Below are 22,500 nucleotides of genomic sequence, written 5' to 3'. Positions count from 1 at the left end.
ACAACATATCACAACACAACACATCACAATACACAACGCATCACATCACAACACGATGTGCAACACAACACTTAACGATGCACAACACACAACACGATGCACAACACAATACACAACACAACAATACACAATGCAAAACACAACATATTACAACATGATTCACAACACCTCACGATGCACAACACAATGCACAACATGACGCACAACTCAACATGATACGTAAGAACATAATGGGTCACCCATGCAGCTTTATACGTGACCCATTGGGGAGGAGGACAGTGGTTAGGGTTAGGGTTATTCCTGAGGCACCGTCACATCACTGGTTAAATATGACTTACCTTCATCTATAGCGTTGATATTTTTGTATCAACTTACTCACCTGAAATTAATGTATGGTTCTGCGGGCCAGAGAAGCTGTTGGGTCGTTGTCATAATGAAACGTTGTTCTGGTGGAGGGAAGAGTCCGGAAGAGGTTCTTAAGATCATGTGACCCGTTTCCTTTAATTCCTTGAGAGCATCTAAGCAAGCGTTCTGCATCCAGTTAGGAGTTCAGTAGTCTGGCTGAACGGAAGTGGACAGCGTCTGTTGCCTAGCGTCGGATTTCACCGCTACTCCTCCCCTTCCGGTTGCTGGCATTTCCCCCCGGCACTATTTAGCATGGACACCGCTGCTGCTTCCCGGGCTTAGCCCCGCCCTAGACGATTGTGATTGGTTTAAAGAAATAAAAACTGTTTCCCCACGGATAGACGGCTCGAGGTAGCGTGGTTCCAGACCATTCTACTTGCTGTAGTTTGGTCTGGCTTTGCGAGACTAGGAGTTCAGAGACTTCAGGCCGCCTTAAGGAGGAGGGACCAGGAAGAGGTCCTGCATCCTCTTAGGAGTTCAGAGTCTGCAGGCCACCTATAGGAGGAGGGACCACTAAGGATGCATCCTCTGTCCAGAGGAGTTCAGTCACCATGTCGGCCAAGCCTATTGTAGGAGAGATAACAACCCACAATGGAGTTTAATGTCATATGGCTTGATTATCTATGTATGATAGATTTAATGTGGAACTGGAAAGGAAGTGAAGGGAGGTGATTGAGCTGGATATGGTTTGTTAATATAGAACTGAAACAAGTTGGACTGGTTATTACAGAGGGCTAGACATTAAGAAGATGAACGTCTGTATGGTCCATGCTTCACTCTGTTAGCCGTTTCGGGCACAACGTCTTGTCTGAATATGTAAACACGGATGATCGGCCCCAAATGGATAATATGCCAGGGGGGATATGGAGGAAGTCTGGCTGCGTTGGGATTGGATCACAATCCATCCACCATCTGATGGACAACTAATAATAAAATAATAATAATGCATTTAATTTAGAGGCGCCTTTCAAGACACCCAAGGTCACCTTACAGAGCATATAGTCATCATACATTATTTAAAAAAAACAAGACATTGTGTAAAAATAAATAAACAGGTGGCCTCTACTAACCCATACTCTACTATAGAAAGCACTTGCAGACGGTCCCTACAACCTCTACGATAGGGAGCACTTGCAGACGGTCCCTACGACCTCTACGACAGGGAGCACTTGCAGACGGTCCCTACATACTGTACTACAGAGAGCAATTGCTTTAGTTCTGGGCTGATGGCGGTCTAACCTCCGGTCCCCTCTCCTCTCTGCAGGGCCACAGTTCAGCAGCCACCACTACATCTGCCCGCTGTGTGGGACCTTCTGCCCCGACTCCCTGTTCCTGGAGGAGCACCTCAAGCTGATCCACTCAGACGTTCCGGGCGCCCAGGCCCTGCACGCCATCCAGTCCACCTCCGCCTCGGCGCTGGGGGAGCCCAGCGGGGACCCCCGGAGGGCGGCCCCCCGGCCTGTTGAGGGGGTCCCGGGGCCGGCCGGCGAGGCGGGGCCGGACGGGGCCCGGGCCCGGGGCCCCGCTCGACGGGAGCTGAAGACGGACGGCGGCTACGAGTGCAGCGACTGCGGCCGCCACTTCAACTACCTGGGCAACCTGCGGCAGCACCAGCGCATCCACACGGGGGAGAAGCCCTTCAGCTGCCCCGAGTGCGGCGAGCGTTTCAGGCACGCGGCCCGGCTGAAGAGCCACCGGCTGGGCCACAGCGGAGCCCAGAGCCCCTTCCCCTGCCCTCAGTGCGGCAAGGGCTTCTCGGTGCTGTCGGGCCTGAAGCGGCACCAGCGCGTGCACACCGGGGAGAGCCCCTACGCCTGCCAGCAGTGCGGCCGGCGCTTCAAGGAGCTGGGGAACCTGTACACACACCAGAGGATCCACAGCGGGGCTACTCCCTACTGCTGCCAGCACTGCGGACGCAGCTTCAGGCACCTGGGCACCTACAAGAGCCACCGCTGCACCCCCACCCAGTAGCTGGGGCCCCGAGGCACTGGGGCCATCTCCCCCTGGCCTCAGCAGAGGGGCGCCCCCCCTGCCTGCTGAGCCCAGAGGGGGACAGCCCCCTCTAGTGGGGGTTGTCCCCCCCTGGCCGCAGCAGAGGGGGACCCCCTGGCCTCAGTAGAGGGGCGCCCCTCCCTGGCCTCAGAAGGCAGAGGGGGACCCCCCCCTGGCCGCAGCAGAGGGGGACCCCCTTGCCTCAGTAGAGGGGCGCCCCCCCCTGGCCTCAGAAGGCAGATGGGGACCCCCCCTGGCCGCAGCAGAGGGGGACCCCCTGGCCTCAGAAGGCAGAGGGGGACCCCCTGGCCGCAGCAGAGGGGGATCCCCCTGGCCTCAGCAGAGGGGGACCCCCCCTGGCCTCAGAAGGCAGAGGGGGACCCCTGGGACCCCAGAGCCAGCAGTGGGGACCCCGGGGACCCCAGATCCAGCAGCGGGGTCCAGAGCCTCAGATGTGTGCTTCTTGGTGTTTCTTCCCCATGGAGGTCATGGTGGGCCTACAGACTCTGCCGGTCATCCACCTCTCATTCCTTTCACCAGTGGAACGGATTAAGTTTCCCTGCACTTATTTACCCACAAGACCCATGGTTCATTCACTGAAACAGTGGACCATTACAACCTCAAGAGCTTCTCCAACACGTAGTTCCTGGGGGCTGGGAGGGCCCTACTGCCTCTAGTGGTGGCTCAATGTAACAACACGTAGTTCCTGGGGGCTGGGAGGTCCCTACTGCCTCTAGTGGTGGCTCAACGTAACAACACGTAGTTCCTGGGGGCTGGGAGGGCCCTACTGCCTCTAGTGGTGGCTCAACGTAACAACACGTAGTTCCTGGGGGCTGGGAGGGCCCTACTGCCTCTAGTGGTGGCTCAACGTAACATGTAGTTCCTCTGGGCTGGGAGGGCCCTACTGCCTCTAGTGGCTCAACGTGGTATCTCGTATCTCTGGTGAAGTTGTATTTCATCACAATACTGCTTGGTGCTACGCATACAGAGTCATGTTGCCATTGCAATTATTTTAAAATGTTCAAATGTAACCTATATTATGAACCGTGTATCATTTTTTTATATGTTTGCTTATATGAACAAAAGTCAGAATAACAGGAGTCTTTTGTGGTACTTTTTATTTAATCGATTTTCCACATTTATTGTAGTCCAAGGAAGATAACGAAATCATGCATTTTCTTTTGCAATTCTCTGTTGCTAGTTGAGTGAGGGACGCTGTGCTCCCAGTGCGACTTGTGGTAACTGAGCGTCTGCATTCTAATAAAGTGCTGTCTTTCTGCGCTCTCTGGTTGTTTTATTCTTCACACATTTCAAAGTCGGCTGTAGGTTGTTAACAGACATAAAGTCATTTTGTTGTCTACCCCAATCACTGATCCTGCAGAGGATGTTAGATAGGGTTAGGGTTAAGGTCAGGTAGCACCAAGAAGCCAGGAGTTGCTTCTGGGTTAGGGTTAGGCAGCACCAAGAAGCCAGGAGTAGCTCCTTGGTGCTACGATTATCTTCTGAATCAGATCAAAGATCTTCTGATGTCCTTTCAGCCCACATGGCCTGTTGTAGTTTAAACTTGCTAATTAGAAACGGGTTTTTAATCTTTTTTATATGAATATATTCTGCTTTTAATTAGAAACAGGTTTATAAGCGGTAAATGACAATGGTTTTGCATTATTTAAACGGTAACTGATTGACAGTCCTTAAGTGAAAAGGTGTGTGTGTGTCTACATCCGACAGAGGCACAAGGGACGGGGCCAACCCAAACCCATGGAGGAGGTCCCCTGGGGGAGGGTGGATGGTGTGTCAGTGTGAGGACCCTCCTACATCTGGGGACACTAGAAGGTCCGAGTGCCAGAAGCTCGATCCAAAAACACTCCTATTCGGTTGGAGCCAGTGGGGGGAAACGTAGCTTTGTCGTAGTATTGTTGTGACTGCCAATGTAAGCCCCATCAGTACAGTCCAGACGCCAGGCCTGGTTGTTCACCCCATGCACTCTATCGTCACACCATCCTCTCCTTTGGATTCCTCTATAGGCCATTCCGATATCCACATCTCCTTCCCACTCCACCTCCAAGTAGCAGTGGGCAGTCAGAGCCTCTCTACACCTGGTCCCAGTAGTCAAACCTCTCTAGAGGATCAGGAACCCCTCGCTCCTCTCTGGTTAGGGTGAGGATGGCTGTCTCTGTCTGCCGTCCTCAGACACAGCAGTCTGTTGGCTGGGAGTCGGGTCCAGGGAGAGCTCACAGGCATCTGACAGAGACAAGACAGACATGAGGTGAGATCCGACTGAGGGACTCTTCCCTCTAGGGAGCTGCTATTGGTGTGGCTTGGGAGAGAGGATCGGCCAAACTTCACCGTTTAGCGGCTCAGGTTGTAGCTGCATTGGTTCAATAAACGGCCACGCTTCATACTGATGTCTTTTTGAATATTTATTTTCTTTTAAACTCTCTCTAAAATGGTAAACTTTAATAAACAGAAAAAACACTGTGACAACGTTAGCGCCATAAACCTAATACAGAGTCCATCTTCTTCTGAAACCCATGAGAAAACCGTGACTGGTTTTATATCTCTGATGGCGCGTTTTCCCATAATTCCCTGGGATAGATATTTAAACAAACTCTTAACACAAAGCAATGACACAATATCTATTTTTAACAGCACAACTTAAATCATGAATTCAACAAATAATAAAATCATGAATTAAACATTTAATGTAAATACATATTTAAATCTCTGTAATGTCCAACTGTCTCTGAGACACACTCCCACCAGTTACTATAATTTATGATACATTCAAATAAATCTTGTAACTTCTTAATCAATTATGAACACGTGTAAGACCTTTAACTCGTAGCCTTCTTGATTCTCACTATAGCTGTATGTGGGTTTTAAATGAACTACAGACAAACATCTCATTTGCTTTCTATGAGTACAACTAATTTATGAATGGGACGTGCAAGTATTGATGAATTAGTAAGCCTTTGACCCCTTTTGTCTAAACTACTATTTCCTATTTGCACTGAGGCCTTCCTTACCAGGCCATCTTTGCCTTTGCATACTTCAGTTACTCTGCCGAGTCTCCACTCACAGCGAGGAATTCCTTCCTCTTTCACTACGACCACATCTCCAGGTTTTACATTTCTCCTAGGAGAATTCCAACGCTGTCTGAGTGCAATGTTTGCCAAATACTCTTTCCTCCATCTCCCCCAAAACTGTTCAGCTAGGTACTGGACTTTGCACCATCTTTTCTTGGCGTACAGGTCTTCTGCTACAAATATTCCTGGAAGAGGAAGTGGAACTGTGGCCTTCATGGTAAGTAAATGGTTTGGGGTAAGTGGATCTAGAGCGTTGGGATCGTTTATGCTATCAGTAGTAAGTGGGCGGCTATTTACTATTGACATTACTTCTTAAAGGAATTTTCTCAAAGAAAAGTCGTTCAAACGGCCATTACTCTGTGAAAGAACAGAGCTTAGGATGCTTCTTACTGTCCTAATTTGCCGTTCCCATACTCCTCCCATGTGACTGGCATTTGGCACATTCATTATGAATTCACACTGCTTTTGAGCCAGGTAAGTAGCTAGTCGCTCCTGGTCTACTTCCAGCAGAGCCTTTGCTAGTTCATTTCAACAAAATGTGTCCCCTGATCAGATAAGATTTGTCTTACTGTTTCACGAATACCAATAAAACATCGCAGGGCATTTACGAAAGAGTCTGTTGTCAAGTCCTCTAACATCTCTAAATGTATTGCTCTTGATGACAGACAAGTGAAAATGAGGCCATATCTCTTGTGCTCTTTACGACCTTGTTTAACATGAAATGGACCAAAACAGTCCATTCCACAGTAAGAGAATGGTGGAGACGGGTCAACACGATGAACGGGTAGATCTGCCATCTTTTGTGTTTCTGTTGGCCTGCAAGCTTTCCTACATGTGTCACATTGTTAGATGTAGCTTGCCACAACTTAGCTGCCACTGACAATCCAGTATCCATTAGCTCTGACTTCATTTAGAGTTAGTCCTCTGCCCTGGTGTTGTGTGTTTCCATGACAGTGATCCAAAATAAGGCGAGTAATCACTCCATCTCTTGGCAAAATGACTGGATGTTTCAGATCGAGAGGTAAAGAAGCGTTTTTTAGTCTCCCACCCACCCTTAAGACACCATCTTGCAACACTGGGTCAAGCTGATATAGCGATGGCTACATGATAGCTCGCCCTTGCTCAGTATTTGTATTTCCTCTTTGAAAGCCTGATTTTGTGCCAGATTTATGAGCGCCAGACTGGCACTTCTTCTCTCTTCAACACTGACTGGGCCGGTCTCTTTGGTTCTTTTTGCTAAGCGCTTGATCCGAGCTACAACGTTTAAGGCAGTATGCCATTTTGAAAAGCGCTCAAGCATGACTAGAAAACTTTCCTTGTTCTTTACTTGTGTGTGTAAAACCTGTATCGTCCTTACTTCAGGGTCTCCCACCATGAGCTCTGGAGTTAACGTTGGTGTGACTATCTCCCTTTCCCCCAGGAACTCTGGACCAGTAAGCCAGTTTGAGTTAATCAGTTCGGACACACTGAGGCCTCTGGAGGTGTGATCAAACTGAGCCTCTTGTAGGCCACTGAGTAGAATGCAGCCTATTCCTGTGAATTTAGAGGTTTGCATTCTCATTGGTTGTTCAAGTCAAATGTTAATTGCTCTATTGATTGGTTAAGAGTTTGCCAGCCTTGTACTTGTCAAGCCAGCCATGTTCAGGATCTATGTTCATTTGGCTCTACCTGCCTGTGTAAGCTTTTGAGAAGCTTTGTTTGTAAGTACATAAGTTCATCAATGTTTAAGGCCACGTTTATACATAACAGGGTATTTCTAGAAACAAACATTCCCCCCCTCCTTATTCAAAAATAACATTGTGCACACAACATCGTTTTCAAACTAACCCTGAACGTTTTCAAACATTTTCCACTAACCCTGATAGTGTAGTGCGTCGTACGAGCATCGTACAGCTTTCACACCGTTTGCCGAAAGCATCGGGAAGGGTTAGGAACGTCGTGAAAACGCTCGTAGCTAACGAGGACTCCAGGGGTACTCGTAGGACGCTAAGAGCATTGTTGGCCTACTATTGCCTGAGTGGCGTCACCAGCGGACATTCCTAGTATTGGATGCGTTTTATTAAAACACATCCAATACCACGGAATGCCCAGCTTCAGCCATTTCGCAACCAAAAACAGTGGTTACCGCCGATATATTACTCATAGACTACTGTTCGATTTTCTTTGGGGGGTATATGACGCTAACAACAGAAGCCTTACATCTACGGCACCTGCATCACCCACAAGGCAACCAGCCTTGTGCGTGACCCCAGCCACCCCTCCAGCCTCCTGCCGTCTTAGAGACGGTTAGCAGCCTCCGGGCCGGCTCCAGCACACTGGGAAACAGAATATTTCACCAGGCTGTAAGGAGGCTGGACTCTCTCCCCTCTCTCACTTCCCTCCCATTTGTCCCCATTAACTTTAACCCTAACATCCTCTTTGCCAGAATGTGTGTGTGGGACACACTTGCTAAGATGCAAATTAATAAACACATTTCCACACCCACACCCACCCACCCATACCCACCCCCCCCCCTAACCCACACACACACACACACACACACACACACACACACACACACACACACACACACACACACACACACACACACACACACACACACACACACCAGCTGAGGAAAAAAACTTTCATGTTTGTGTTTTGCTGCCTGAATCAAGGCTAATATTAAGTAACCCGTAACCTATCCCTCCCCCTAGCCTTTACCTCTGCCATCCCCTAACCCTAACCCTAGCCTTAACCCTCTCCCTAACCCTAACCTTAATCTCTCCCTAACCCTAGCCCTAAACCTCTCCCTAAACCTAACCTTAATCTCTCCCTAACCCTAGTCCTAATCTTAATCCCTCCCTAGCCCTAACAAACTCTTTTTAACCCTAGCCCTAACCTTAAGCTCTTTCTAACACTATCCCTAACCATAAGCTCTTTCTAACAGTATGTTGTTAATATATAACATAATGTTTACATATTACATGTTAATGTGTTAAACAGTTGGGTCCAGGGTATTGTGCTGATGTTAACGTTGATGCATCTATTGAATAGTCTATTAAGATGGGGTGGGCGAGTGTTGTGATGAACGGAGTCTACTATGGGGTGGAGAAAGTTAGTGAATAATGCGACACACCTGGTTGAACGCGAGAGGGAGATTGATAAACGAGGGCAGCGAGACCATAGATATAGATATTAACTAGATACCCTACGGCGGCGTCTAGAACGTCACCATAGGCCGCCATTTTACCACAGTAAAGCCTTCTGGTGGAGTCTGTTGTAGCGGACGTAAGTCAGTCATCTGCACAAACGCTAATGCTCTTATCTCGCTGAAATCTTGACGGATTTACAAACGGTTTGGTTTCTTACAAACGTTATTAACGTGGTTATAATTCTGGATGCTTGAACATGTTTAAATTGCAGCTTTTCTCTTCGAAAAACGACGTAATCGTGCAGCTTAGTTGTGTATCACGGGTAGGCTACTATGTAATTTTACATCGATGGGAGAGGCAGAATTGCTATTTTCAATTTAATTTAAGTTGAACATGATTAAACTGAAGTTGCACATGATTTCCAATCGGGTTTGTTTGTCTTACATTATGAATTCTACAGGAAATTGCTGACAAGTGAAGATGCCAGACTTTTGTGCATCCTACGGATGCGTTAATCTGCGAACTCTCGAAACGAGAACCTGTGGGATCACCTTTCACCTGTAGGATATTACAATATTCTGACTTTTATTTTTAGGATAATTGTTAGTTACTTAGTGGTCAATACAGTTCCTGTTACACAGGAACCACGGGGCTAGTATGACATAATAGTATTGCTAGATTTTTGTTGACACAAGGCTTTTTAGAATATGTTTGTTAACACAATCACTGAATGAAATTTTGGACACCTTTTTATTGTTTTTAGTGTGGTTAAACTTAAATACTGATTGAAAATCTTGACAATAATTAATATATCTGGGTGCATTTCTCACTTTTTTAAGGTTTCCCAAACCCAGAGTGATGAGGATAAAGTGGGAAATTGCCCTAAGAAGTGACGGTTTTGCTGCCTCTGACAGGACACTGCTCTGGAGTGACCACTTCAGGAGTGAGGACTTTGACAGGATGGGGGAGAATGTCCGGCTTAAAGATGGTGTTGTGCCAACCCTTTTCAACTTTCCAGCTCATCTTCAAAGGGTATGTGCATTATTGACCCACAATAATTTAAGGTGTATAATATTGATATATCAATATAAATATGTGATTAAATGTCACACTTTAGTTTTTGTTTCTGCAAGTTATATAATGTGTTGTTTATTACAGCACATTTTAGACACTCAAAACTTCTTTACTTATGTTTATTTTAGTCGGTAGCAACAAGTAGCACAACCACATTTAAAAGAGTGGAAGACAACCTGGCAATGGACTTGATGCCTAATGTTGTGAGTATTTGCATTTGGAATGTCACAAACTAATTAGAGCATCATATGCCTTGTTATATTAAATCCTTTATCTTGATGGTAGCCAGGTCTATGATGGTGTTAGTAGTCTAAGAGCCCAATATTGTTTGAGGTGGTAGTCTGTGTAAAAAGTTTGAAAACCACTGGCTATCTCACTTTCTTTGTCACTCATACACTGAAATGAATAAACATGTGTGAACATTGAAAATACACCCAGGGGTAGGCAACCTTTATATTTTTGTCCAGAGCCACAAAACGCCTTATAAGTGGAGAAGCCTGTACAATTTCTTAAAAATATGCTGTTGTGTTCTCTGTTGGAGAATTGGCGAACCTAAAAATTCATTCAGGATCAGGAATTCAAAAGTGAATATTGAATTGTTGAAAAAGTAAGTTATTCATTTCCGTATTACTATTATTTATATGTTTGTATATTTTGTCAAAATATAGTAGCTCCCTGTTGTCAAAACAACAGGGAGCTACTGGAGAGAGGAGATTGAGCCGCAAGCGGCAGGCCACTGACGACCACTTGTATGCATTGCCTGTTTGCCCTACGGCTATGTAGGCCAAACCTGAAGAAGCCTCAGCGAGAGTGAGGAAACTGCAGCGGGAGAAGATCAATGGCATCAGGAGAGAAAACAGGGCCAAGAACAACATGCAGGCTGTTATGGAGGAACTGAAGGAGAAAAATCTCATCAACGAAGAGCTGAAAGACAAGCTTGAATTCTACTCAGGTAAAATAAAAATATCACATTCAATATTTTGGGTCATCATCATCTCATCTTTGTCCGCTTATCCGGGGTCGGGTCGCGGGGGGAGCAGCTCAAGCAGGGGGCCCCAGACTTCCCTTTCCCGGGCCACATTGACCTGACGGGGGGATCCCGAGGCGTTCCCAGGCCAGGCCAATATTTTTGGGTATTTTATGTTATTTGTTGACTTCCTAGTTATCATTAAAAGGAGACCTACTGAATTACTTTTTCTAATTTAATTTCAGATCGTCCAGTTCATCTCCTGTCGAGGCAGGGCGTAGAGTACACCAAGGCCCAGAGAGATTTTGCCCTTACGCTCCATCTGCATGGTCCAAAGGCATATCACTACTTGAGAGATACTCTGCACATTCACCTGCCACATCCCAGTTCATTGCAGAGGTATTCTTCATGATGTCTAATTTTACACTGAATTACATTAAGCACTACAGACAATATTATTTAGTGGGTCCACCATAGGGATGCTTGTGTTAGTGGTTAAATGGCCATGTGGTTAAATATTTTATTTTTAATTATACAAGGTGCCTGATCTCTCTTGATGCCAGACCTGGTCTCAATAAAATGATGTTGGACATTCTGGAAGGACGGCGTCAGGAAGATGGTGTCAAATACGGATGTGTCACTCTGATGCTGGATGCCATGTACATCAAAAAACACGTCCAACATGATCCTCAGAAACAAACAATGTTTGGATATCTGGACATGGGGTATCCACTGAATGAGACTGACATGGCTTCCTAGGTTCTTGTGTTTATGGTGGTTGGGCTTCAAGGTTATTGGAAAGCTGCAATTGTATATTATTTGACCAAGTCCCTCACACCAGAATCACAGAAAGTGTAAATGCATTAGAAGAGCTTGCATCATCGTCAGATAAGGGTGGTGTGCATGACAATGGATGGTCATGCAACAAATATTAGTATGTGCACCCAACTTGGGTGCGATTTAAAAGCAGACCCCTGTAAGCCCTTGAAGACCCATTTCCCACATCCAGTAACCCATGACAATGTTTTTGCTATGATGGACGCTTGCCACATACTGAAGTTGACACGCAATATTTTGCAGGTACTATTTTCTCTGACTGTTCGGATTTTTATACATTTTGAATTTATTTACATAATTCTGCAGAATATGGTGCTTTACAGTTGACGTGTGCGGTGAAAATAATTCTGATTCTGCAGGCATGCAGTCCAATTAGAAGCATAACTGGCAGTATCAATTGGAAGTACAATGTCCTGAACAATGTCCAAAAGAAAAGTGGACTACATGCTGCCAACCGAGTCACAGATAAGCATGTGAACTTTGCTAATCAGAAGATGAAGGTATGTTTGCATGATGATTTATGCATAGAGGGACGCAATAGAAATGGGCTCTAGGGCTTTATTGTGTTTTTTAATGTGCTCCACCTATCTCCTTATAAAGTCAATCAAGGTCTCCCTGGCTGCTCAGACTTTTAGTAACTCTGTGGCAGTGGCGGTCCGCACCTTGCAGGACGTGGGCTATGCAGAGTTCAAAGATTGTGAGGCTACTTCTGAATTAATTCAGGTAATGCAGCTAGGATTTGCATCATTGACCAAAAACATTTCCCAAAATTCTACTGTTAACTTCTTACCAACATTTGAGTGATTAATTGCTTTAACCACTTTTAACCCTTTTAACACCCACCCTCCCTTTGTAGTTGATATGTTGGTAAGCTACCCCAAAACAGAACATTTTGGCATCAGGAACGTTTCAATAATTATGACCCTCCTCAAATTCAACACTATGCAAGAACTTTCCTGGAAAAACACCCTTATTGTTACATCTCCTATTTACAGGTTTAAAGCAAAGCAGCAATATACATTTTAAAAAGCATAGCCACAGAGAAAATGGAGAGAAATCAAACTATGCCTAACCCTTCGGTGTTTACTATCTGATACCTGTTGACACTAAATTATAGTGATGATTTAAGTGCTTTCAGTTAATTTATATATTTGTTTATAGATAACAGACAAGCTGTTTGACATCTTGAACAGGCGCAATCCCAGAGCCAAAGGGTTCAAAGCCCCCCTTCGTTCCAGGAATTGGACAAGCACCAGGGAGTTCTTGATAAAACCCAGGGGGTACTTGCTCACTTTGAAGATGGAGGATGGCAAACCCCTTTGCCGAACAAAGAGGTCTTTTAAAATAGTGTCAATTAGTGATGCACTTACACCATTTGTAGTCGCCAATACCCAGTTCAAATTCTTAATTCTAATTAAATTATTGTGTGCTCAATTAGAAAATAAGTGTTTATTTTATTATTCGTTAGATTTATACAAGTAGCCAATTTACAAATCATAAATTTATCTAAGGTAAAACTCTACTGGTTTCATTGCATCCCTCAAGTCCATGATATAAGTTCAACAGATGCTCTGTTCTCTCTCTCTGTTTATCTACAGTCTCAGATGCTCTGTCCTCCTGTCTGCATCAAGTTCATAAGATGCTCTGTCCTGTAAAATGTTCTGTCCTGTCTGCATCGAGTTCATGAGATGCTCTTTTCTGTTCATGTATTGCATGGTCTGCATGTTACGGTGTGAATTGATGGTGAATTTAAGGTCAGGGATGCAAACTAGTCAGCTTTACACCCCCCCCCCCATTGTGTCTGCCCTGAGAGGTGCTGCCCTGAGAGGTGCTGCTCTGGGAGCATTCACTATTTCCACCCTATATTGTTAGTTTGCTTCCCTGCTTTCTCGTGCCTGTTTTGGCAGAATCATCGTAGTAATACAACATTTGCTTTTGAAGGTTCCTCTCTGTACTGGGTTTCCTCATAAACATTGACCCGTTGATGTCTATGGTTCCTGTGCTGCTTGAAGGACAGCGATATGTCCTGACCTACAGATTCAGCCAGGACCATTTGGAACTTATCTCTTTTCTTTTCTTCTTTTTTTAATTCAAGTTTTTTTATTGAATTTTCGCTTGGATGACGGAACAATGTTACATATACAGAGACATTCGTAACTACGGCACAAATAAAGTCTTTGGCATAAAAAATAAATATAAATAAAAAAAAAATCAAATGAATAATAAAAAATAAATAAAAATACGTATCTGTAGGGTTTTAAGAGAAAACAAGAACAGCTCTATGGGCACATTAAAATTGGAGTTACTAGAATGGTTATCCATGCAACAATCAAAAGCATCAGTGCTTTCCATCAACTGTGATCACGTTACAGGTTTATCGGTCAGTGAGATATATGTCCAGAAAGTATCCCATGCTGGTGCTCTATCCTTGCTTATAGTATTCAGCTTATTAAGCATGTGTTCATATGAGGCTGTTTTTATCATGACGTTAGCCCATTCTTTAAACCCTGGAGTTGTAGGTGTTTACCAGTGTTTAAGAATCGTCCTTGCAGCCACTGTAATGCCAACCATGATGACAGAAAACTCTTTACTTGACATGTTACATAGTTGACTTCTGTCACCTAGCAGGCAAAGTATTGGAGAGACTGGTATTTTTCTCCTGGCCCATTTGCCAAGGTACTCCAAAAGGGCTGAATAGATGGGCATTACCAAATACAGTGTGATAAAGTACCACCTTCTTTCTGACATTTCCAACATAAATTGTTATTCATTACTCCCATTCATAAAATGGGAGTAATGAATGGTGTAAAGTAGTACCTGTGTATTATTTTAGATTGGGTGAATTTCCCTTTGGCTGTCCTTATGTACTTTCCAGTGTCAGATATAATTTTACAACCATGTACTGTCCTCCATTATACATCCCAAATCTTTCTCCCATATTACTTTTCGGTTATAACAGTCATAGCTAGGCACTCCCCAGGTAGTTTGAAGTAATCCATGATGTGGTTCCCATCTCTGTACTGAATCTTGTAGGTAAACAGCTCCTGATTTGAAGGTACTTCCAAAAATTGTCTTTTCTCTTGAGCTTATATTTTCTCACCAAGTCCGAGTATGATATAAACACATGATCTTCAAATAGATCAGCAATGTTACATATACCACTACTATGCCACTTCTTCCAAAATACTGATGTCCTTCCAATTTTAATCATTGAGTTATACCATAAGGAGGAGTAGGATTGCTTACAATGTGACAATTTAAACATTTTATGTACTTTGGTCCATATCTGTTTGGAGTGTGCCATGATAGGATTGGGTAAATGAAGGGAACACTGAGAGAGTCTATCTATAGGTGAAAAAGGGAGTGCCATCTTATATTCAATAGCAACCCATTCTAATGTATTATCTTTATTCCAGTGTCTGGTTATTTTGGCCATTTCGAAAGAGATGTAATACAATCTTGGGTCTGGCAATCCCAGTCCGCCTTTGTCTCTAAGTGAGCACACTTTGATAAACTTAATTCTGGGTCTTTTCCTTCCCCATAAAAAGTCTTCAATTATTATGTCATATCGTTTGAAAATCTGAGGGGATATAGTTACTGGTACCATCATGAGTATATAATTGAATTGCGGCGAAATCACAATTTTTATAAGATTAACCTTTCCCCATAATGTCAGATTAATTTTCCCCCATTCACTCAATTATTTTTTATTTTTTGTAGTACTGGTTCAAAGTTTAATGCCGGCATTTCTTCCACAACCTGGCTTAGTTTTATTCCCAAATATTTCATCCCTTTTGGTACCCATTTAAAACCAAAGTTTGTCATTAAATTTGAATTGAGTAATCCCGTAACAGGCATGGATTCCAACTTTGTCCAATTAATCTTGTACCCTGATCATTTGGAATATGATTTTTTTGTGTCCATTAAGTGGGGCGTCGAATTCAATGGGTCTTTTACCAGTATAAAAATATCATCCACGTACAATAACAATTTGTGCTCTTTTCAGGTGATCAAGAACATGAACATACAGAACCTTAACATCTCTAAAAACATTAACATATAGAGAAAAAAACCTTAATTTAGGAAGGGCCCGCCTAACACCTCTGGCTTTTCTCCAGCCATAAAAAACAAAAAAGAAAAACAAAAAAGAAAATAAACCTAACCTTTTGGTCCGTGGGGTATGTACACCTAACCAGTAGAGACTCACTCCCCGGCTTTGTTGCTCAGGCAGAACAATATCAAGCTCAACCACCCAACTCTTTGTACACATAGTCCACTTTTAAATCAGCCTCTTTTTTCTTAATATTGTCCAAGACAGTCTTCCTTATAGGCCTATCAGCTAGCTCACCCATCTGTATTGGGTTAGGGTTAACCCTAACCCTAACCCAGTTCGCCCTGATGAACTGCTCTACCTCCTTGGCGCTTGCGAAACTCCGGTTCCTCCCCTTCCATGTGAATTGCAGGGACCCTGGATGCGCCAGCGTGTATCTCATGTTGAGCCGTTGCAGCGACCTCTTCACAGATGTAAACGTTTTTCTTTTCTCTGCAAGCTCCTGTGTCATGTCAGTAAACACGGACAGTCTCATGCCTTCCCATTCAATCCCACGGTTTTCTCTGGCCGCTCTCACTACTTTATCTCTTGCCGACTGTCGCACGAATCTGATCAGCACTGGTCTGGGCGGTTGTCCGTCATTGGGCACGGGAGCGAGCGAGATTTCAAATTCAGCGCCAACTTCAATCCCGAGTCCCTCGCCCAGAACTCTCTTTACTCAACTCTCCATAGTGCCGTTTGTTTCGAAGGTTTCTTTAAACCCCACCAGTCGCACATTATGTCTCTTACTGTGATTTTCAAGCACCTGCATGCGGTTCCACATAGCGTCCATCTTTTTCTCATCGTGCTCTCTGTTGCTCATTAGGCACTCGGTTGAGTCCTCCAGCTGTTGGATACGGCCCTCTGCTTCTTCCATCTTTTCCTGTATCCCTTCCACCGTGTTCGTCAGCTCAGAGGTTGTGTGTTTGATTGTTAAAATATCTCCTGCAATCCCCTGCAGCACGGTGCTCATTTTGACGATCTCGGCATAAAGATTATCCATGTTCGGTGTAGTTTGGTCGCTCTGTTGCGTTTAGCTAGCAGTTCCCGCATTGTCATTTGGAGACAAACTATTCCTGGTCGACCTGCGGCCCGCAGCCTGTTTTTTTTTAATATTTCGAAGTAGCCATTCGGGTTCAGGAAGCTGTTTTTAAAAAAATGAGTGGACTATGATACATGATAATTAAGTAAATATATTGGTGGGCTAGCGGAGATCTTTACTGAGCTGCCATCTAGCTCGACGTACCCACGTGACTCCGGAACTTCTCTTTAACTCCATCAGAGCATCTGATATGTTTCAAAATTTATTTTTACCAGCCGCAACACTAAGTGACAAAGTTTCAGCAAATGCTTGGAATGTTTTCAGTTTTTCGGTCCATATGTTTTTGTTTTTTTTCCATTTTTGGTAAAAAAAAACTTAAAGCATAAATTGAATATCTGTGTGATATACTCGTATATCTTGTGTTTTTTTTTAAGGTGGCTGGAATAACAACCCTAATGCTGGCCAGTTCAAATACATCTTCAGAAAGCTGATGGCCCAGTGTGGAGTTGTTAAACCATGCAGAGGCAATGTGACTGCACCGGATGAGACAGAGTCCCTATCAGCGGTCATCGACACCTCTACAAGCCTGTCAGCTGTAGATATGTCCTCTCTAGCAGGAGGAGAAGATATTCCATCCCCGTTTGCTGACATTCCTGCCCTAGTACATGACCACAGCTACCTTCCCGTCCGCTACGATGGTCTTGTGGACAACTCTCTCGTGTACATTTCTAGTGCCAATAGTCAACTCTGTGAGAGAAGAATCTTGACAGTCCAAAAAAAGAAATGTCTCCTTAATTTCCCCACGCGTATTATTATGAGTTATGATATTATACTAACCCATATTTCAGGATTTGTTGTGAGACGGGCTCTGAAGAAGGTGTACTGTGATGTCTGCCGTGCCAGCCTGGTGACAGACGCTGCATCTGCCATCAAGAACCAGAGCTACCACCTGGCACAGTGAGGGTCGTCAGGGCAGCAGAGTGGGTCATTCGCCAGGCATCAGCTAGCTTCAGACCATCACAGCCCATCAAACTGCTAGAGGTCTTGTACATTGTACGGATGTGGATCGGGTCAGAGGATGTGTTGGTGCTCAGGGAGCACATCGGCAACACGCAGACAGCCACCACAATACGCTGCTAACACTAGTTGTGTCCTTGTTTTTTAAGCTAAGGCTACATTACATCGCTCAAATGACCACACTAAGCTTACAGAGCAACAACATGCGACAGAAGCTCAATAAAACAGTCCTTTTCAAAGGGCATTAGCCCAATGTTACGACCCTGGTGGGTCTCTCATTGGGCCCGCCCATTTTTGCTGCCTCTCTCTCTCACCACCCCCTCCCCCCTTCCCGTGAGGATGGACACCGGGGTTTCAGCGGCCCTCACCAGATCGGCTCGAGGTCCGTCGTCTGTGGATTACGTCACACAATACGCTTTCTACAGCAATGCCACTCGGACAAACTAAATTACATTCTACTTTCACGACAGACAGACGCCATTTCTTTAAGCTAATTTTCAGTTACCTCAGTGTGTGTATTTGTCTTATTTACTTAGACTGTTAGACATATATATATATATATATACATACATACTTTTAAGATATTTTTCACTTATCTGTGTGTGTGTATTTGTGCATATATACATATACTCAACAGAAAAATCTCAATTCGTTTTATGTAAATGTTTTGCCTAACATAAATAGGAGTCCACACACGCGTACACAAACAATACACAAAACTGAAAAGGAAGCTTCTCTTCGGAGTGAACCAAGGCCAAAATATTCAAATAAAACAAACTCGATTTGAAATGAAAGCTACCTAAACCCTAGGTAGTAAATAATAAAAAAGACAATTACTAAAACCAACTTCCTAAACTAACAAAATACATGAGAAAACGAGTCAAAAGAAATGCAGCTCACTCATACTGCTTCCAGGTACTAACAGTGACTATATACAAATGGGGAAAAAAGGTGACAATTTAAAGTGACTATGTACAACAAAAATGACTAGTGAAACAAACTAAGGTAATACTTAACATGCAAATTCAATCGAAACTAACAAAGCCAAGGTCACCCTTGGATGCAGAAACAAGAAAAGAAATATGTATATACTTCCAGCAATAACAGTTTCATGAGATTTTCCAAAAGTACATTTGAAAGTCCAACATGTGACAGTTCTCACGGAGTAAAGTCCTCTGGGCACAAACGTGTGTCTGCTCTTCTCGACGTGTGGGGGCTGGAGGACAGGCAAGAGGGACATCTGCAACAAAGCAAAGATGTGCAGATATACCGTCAAAAAATTAAGTTTGTAACTGACATACAATATATGCTGTTGCCCCTAAACTATGGAACAGCTTGGCGCTGCATATTCAATTGTCCCCCTCTGTAGCTATTTTAAAATCAAATCTTAAAACTCATTTCTACTCTATTGCCTTTAATATAACCTTTCTTTTACCTCATCTTTATCACATCTTTTATTTTTTTGACCCTGATTGTACATTGATTTATTGCATTGTGGCAACGTCTGGTGTGACGACCCTGGTGAGTCTTTGACTCCACCCTTTGCTTTGACTCCACCCTGGCTGTTTGCCTGTTTTCCCTCTCTCTTAATAGGTGATGCAGTTCAGGTGTGCCGGGTTTGGCAGCAGGTTAAAAGCCTGCAGTCGCAACAGTCAAGGGCGCTCCCTCCTCCCGGCGTGTTGGTTTTCGTTGTCCTTTGTTTGGTTACACATAGACTGACTTTGCTTGACACTTTTGGGTTACTTACATTTAACTGATTTACACCACACTTGTTTATCTTTAATTAATTTCATTCTCTGTAAAATTATCTTACTTTAATAAATTCTTTATTATTACAAAACGGCGTGGTCTCCCCCATTTCATGTTCATGCTAGAGCCAGCATGTGACACTGGCCAACATTACAATTGTTATTACTGTCTTTATTATTATTACTGTTATTATCGTCTTTTTAAATGTATGAATGTTACTTGTTTTATTTTGTATTTCTTTTCTTATTTTTTTAGCACTTGTGTGAAATGTTGTTTTTTAAATGTGCTTTAGAAATACATTTACGTTACATTTTATTTTGAAGTACTGTTGTTAGTTAAATGCCACAGCCAGGACTTTAATGAATTATTTCTGTCCTGGGCCTCTTCAAATCTAGGCTAAAAACCGAGTTATTTAGGATGGCTTTTACTAACCAGCAGTACGATAACCCTTTTATTTTAACTTACATATATACTACATTTATTTTGAAGTACTGTTGAAAGTTAAGTAAAGTTAATTCTGTGTGACTTACCTTTTATTGTGTATTTTATTGACTAGTGTTGGTCAAGGTGTGGTAAAGCCTATTTTGTAGGAAATACTTAATTTCTTCGTAAAAGCTCTCCATAGCTGCTGTCGATGACCGAAAGACCGGAAAAAAACTCTCCGATACAGCCAGAGCTATAGCGTAAAACAGCCAATCACAACTGTCCGACGTACAGCCAATCACAATGTACTCCCATTCAAGCGTACAGCCAATGATATTGTGTGACGTAATCAGCAGACGACGTTCCCCCAGCCGATCTGGAAACCACACCGGCATAATTTACGACTCCTCCTTTCGTGACGGTGAAGTGCTCTTCTGCCTTAACAAACTGTTGTCAGCACGGTGGAACTGTCTGTTAACGCTGTCCAATTCGGTACAGGACAAGTGCTGGCACGGGAATAATATGATAATAATAACTGAGTCAGATTTTCCATATTTAGTTAAGTACGATGATAAATTTACCAAATTTTGCGTATTATTTCGGGGCGGCAATTAGCTCAGGTGGTAGCGTCGTCGACTGGTGATCGCAAGGTGACCAGTTCGATCTCCGCTCAGAACCTAGCTGATCGTCGAGTGTCCTTGAGCAAGACGCCTAACCCCGAGCGCTCCTGACGCGCGCTGTCGGCCCTTCTTGGCCGGCACCGCCGTTGGCGAGATTTTTATAATGATGTATATGTAACAAATATTATTACAATTACAAATCAGGCATTAAAAAGTGGGTGATTTACAAAGTGATTATCCAAGGTGTTGTCGGTCAGTCTTATTTATATTCTCATTTGTCAACATTGTCTTGCTCAAGGGGAGATCGAACTGGTTATTATTCGAATGTTATGAGAATATAAATAAGACTGACCGTAAATCACCCACTTTTTAATGCCTGATTTGTCATGAAAAGCATCAGCTAATAATATAACGATTGTGATGAGAAGTATGTGGCTTGGTTTTCCACACTTGGGATTTAATTGACATTTGTTATTGACGTTGCTTTATTCCATGCAGTGGTAGCCTATAAATGTAGAATATTTTCATTTGTATTGTAATGAGATGTTTCTGGAATGTCTATGGAGGCCTATTGAACATATTTACAAACTATTATTTAAAAATGAAAGAGGGGTTTTTGTTTTATATAATTTGTTTATATTGTATAAGTTGCTGAAATCCCGGTCGGATCCATCTGATCGTGTGTGCGTGTGTTTCTATTCTTGCTCTTTCGTAATTCGTAAAATTGAGAAACGGCAATCTCATACAAGCCACTGATTGTTTATATGTAGGGTACAGCTGGCTTGCCGTGTGAATACGCATAAGTTTTAATTTATATTGATTGAAAATATTAACATACTATTTTAAAACTAAAGTGGTTGGTGTTTTGTTTTACATCATTTTACATCATTTGTTTATATTGTTCAATAGTTATATGCCTACATGAGGCCGTAGTACAGTTAACAGACGAGCTGAGCGGGTGACGTCATGGAGTCTGCTGCTGTTCCAATAGGCCTATCTCACGAAAATCGGAAATGACGTCACACCGGGTAAACATTCTTCCGGCGTAGTCATTTTTGTATTGCCGTCAATGCAAAAATGGATCGTTTCTTCGCCACTTCCCTGGTGGGTATTCCCAAATTGCGATTCGAAGATGTGCAGAAGATTGTGGAGACACACTCAGCAACACCACAGCCCAGGCTGACAAAGGGGTACAAGTTTTTTGTGGAGGAGTTTGTACACAATTATCAAGGTAAGTTGCCTAAGGTGTTTTGTTGTTGTCAGTAGGCTACTCAATGGCCGCCTTACTCATTCATGTTTTGTGATGACAAGCAAACCATTTACGATCCATATAAATCGTCAGAAATATTGTCTGTGTGTGAAATGTGTGTAAAATGATCATATTTGTTACGTGTAGACTATAATATTATGAATATAATTAGCCATGGTGGCTATGAAGTCTCCGTGTGTAGCGTTAGCATTTTAGCATTAGTTTAGCCAAGGATAGGTTCAGCTAGTTATTTGCTGACCAGTTTTCTTCCGATCAGCGACATATTATTAACATTATGTACATGCTAAGTGTCAAATATAGTTGATGGAAAGGTGGTAGTGAGAGGTAGATGCAACCGCTCGATGAGGAGCCCCACATACTACAGGTTTCTGCTGAGTTAGGGCCCGTTGGCCCAAGTCTGTTAGTTTTGATAGTCTGTCTGGACTAACAACTGCAGTTGCAGTTTTCCTCTTCTTCTGAAGTTCAGATCATTTTCCTTGTTCTTTCTTACAAACAGTAGCGTGCTTAAGACTTGGCCCACCTAGCTTGCTGCAATGTTGTGGCTGTACAGAGTAGACCTATGTATTTTTCTTCCTCTTCATTAAGGCACAAGCCGTAAATAAAGGAAATGTGTTGAGTGCATTAAAAGGACAAACATCTGGGCTAGTTCATGTTATAACATTGCTAAAACAACAGATGTAATGGTGGCCCAAGAGTTTTGCACGGAACTGTACATGGCTTTTCTGCGGTTGCAGGCTCCTTGCCAGTTTCCAATGGCCTTATATCAAGGTCCTACCTACTAAGTTCAGTAACTC

At 43.4% G+C, this 22,500-nt stretch overlaps 1 protein-coding gene across 1 annotated transcript in view; it reads left to right on the top strand.

Moving 5' to 3' along the window:
• The window catches only part of LOC115538988 (zinc finger protein 16-like), a 5,879-nt gene extending 2,198 nt beyond the window's left edge, over nt 1-3,681 (top strand). Inside the window, exon 3 of the mRNA XM_030350185.1 lies at nt 1,670-3,681. Within this exon, the coding sequence (XP_030206045.1) occupies nt 1,670-2,376 (707 nt within the window). The 3' untranslated portion in view covers nt 2,377-3,681. The remainder of the gene's footprint in view (nt 1-1,669) is intronic.
• The last annotated feature ends 18,819 nt before the right edge of the window (nt 3,682-22,500 follow it).

Source organism: Gadus morhua, unplaced genomic scaffold (genome assembly GCF_902167405.1).
Source record: "Gadus morhua unplaced genomic scaffold, gadMor3.0, whole genome shotgun sequence".
Taxonomy (NCBI): Eukaryota; Metazoa; Chordata; class Actinopteri; order Gadiformes; family Gadidae; genus Gadus; species Gadus morhua.
Note: the sequence above shows the minus strand (reverse complement) of the source record. Positions and strands in the feature narration are given on the sequence as shown.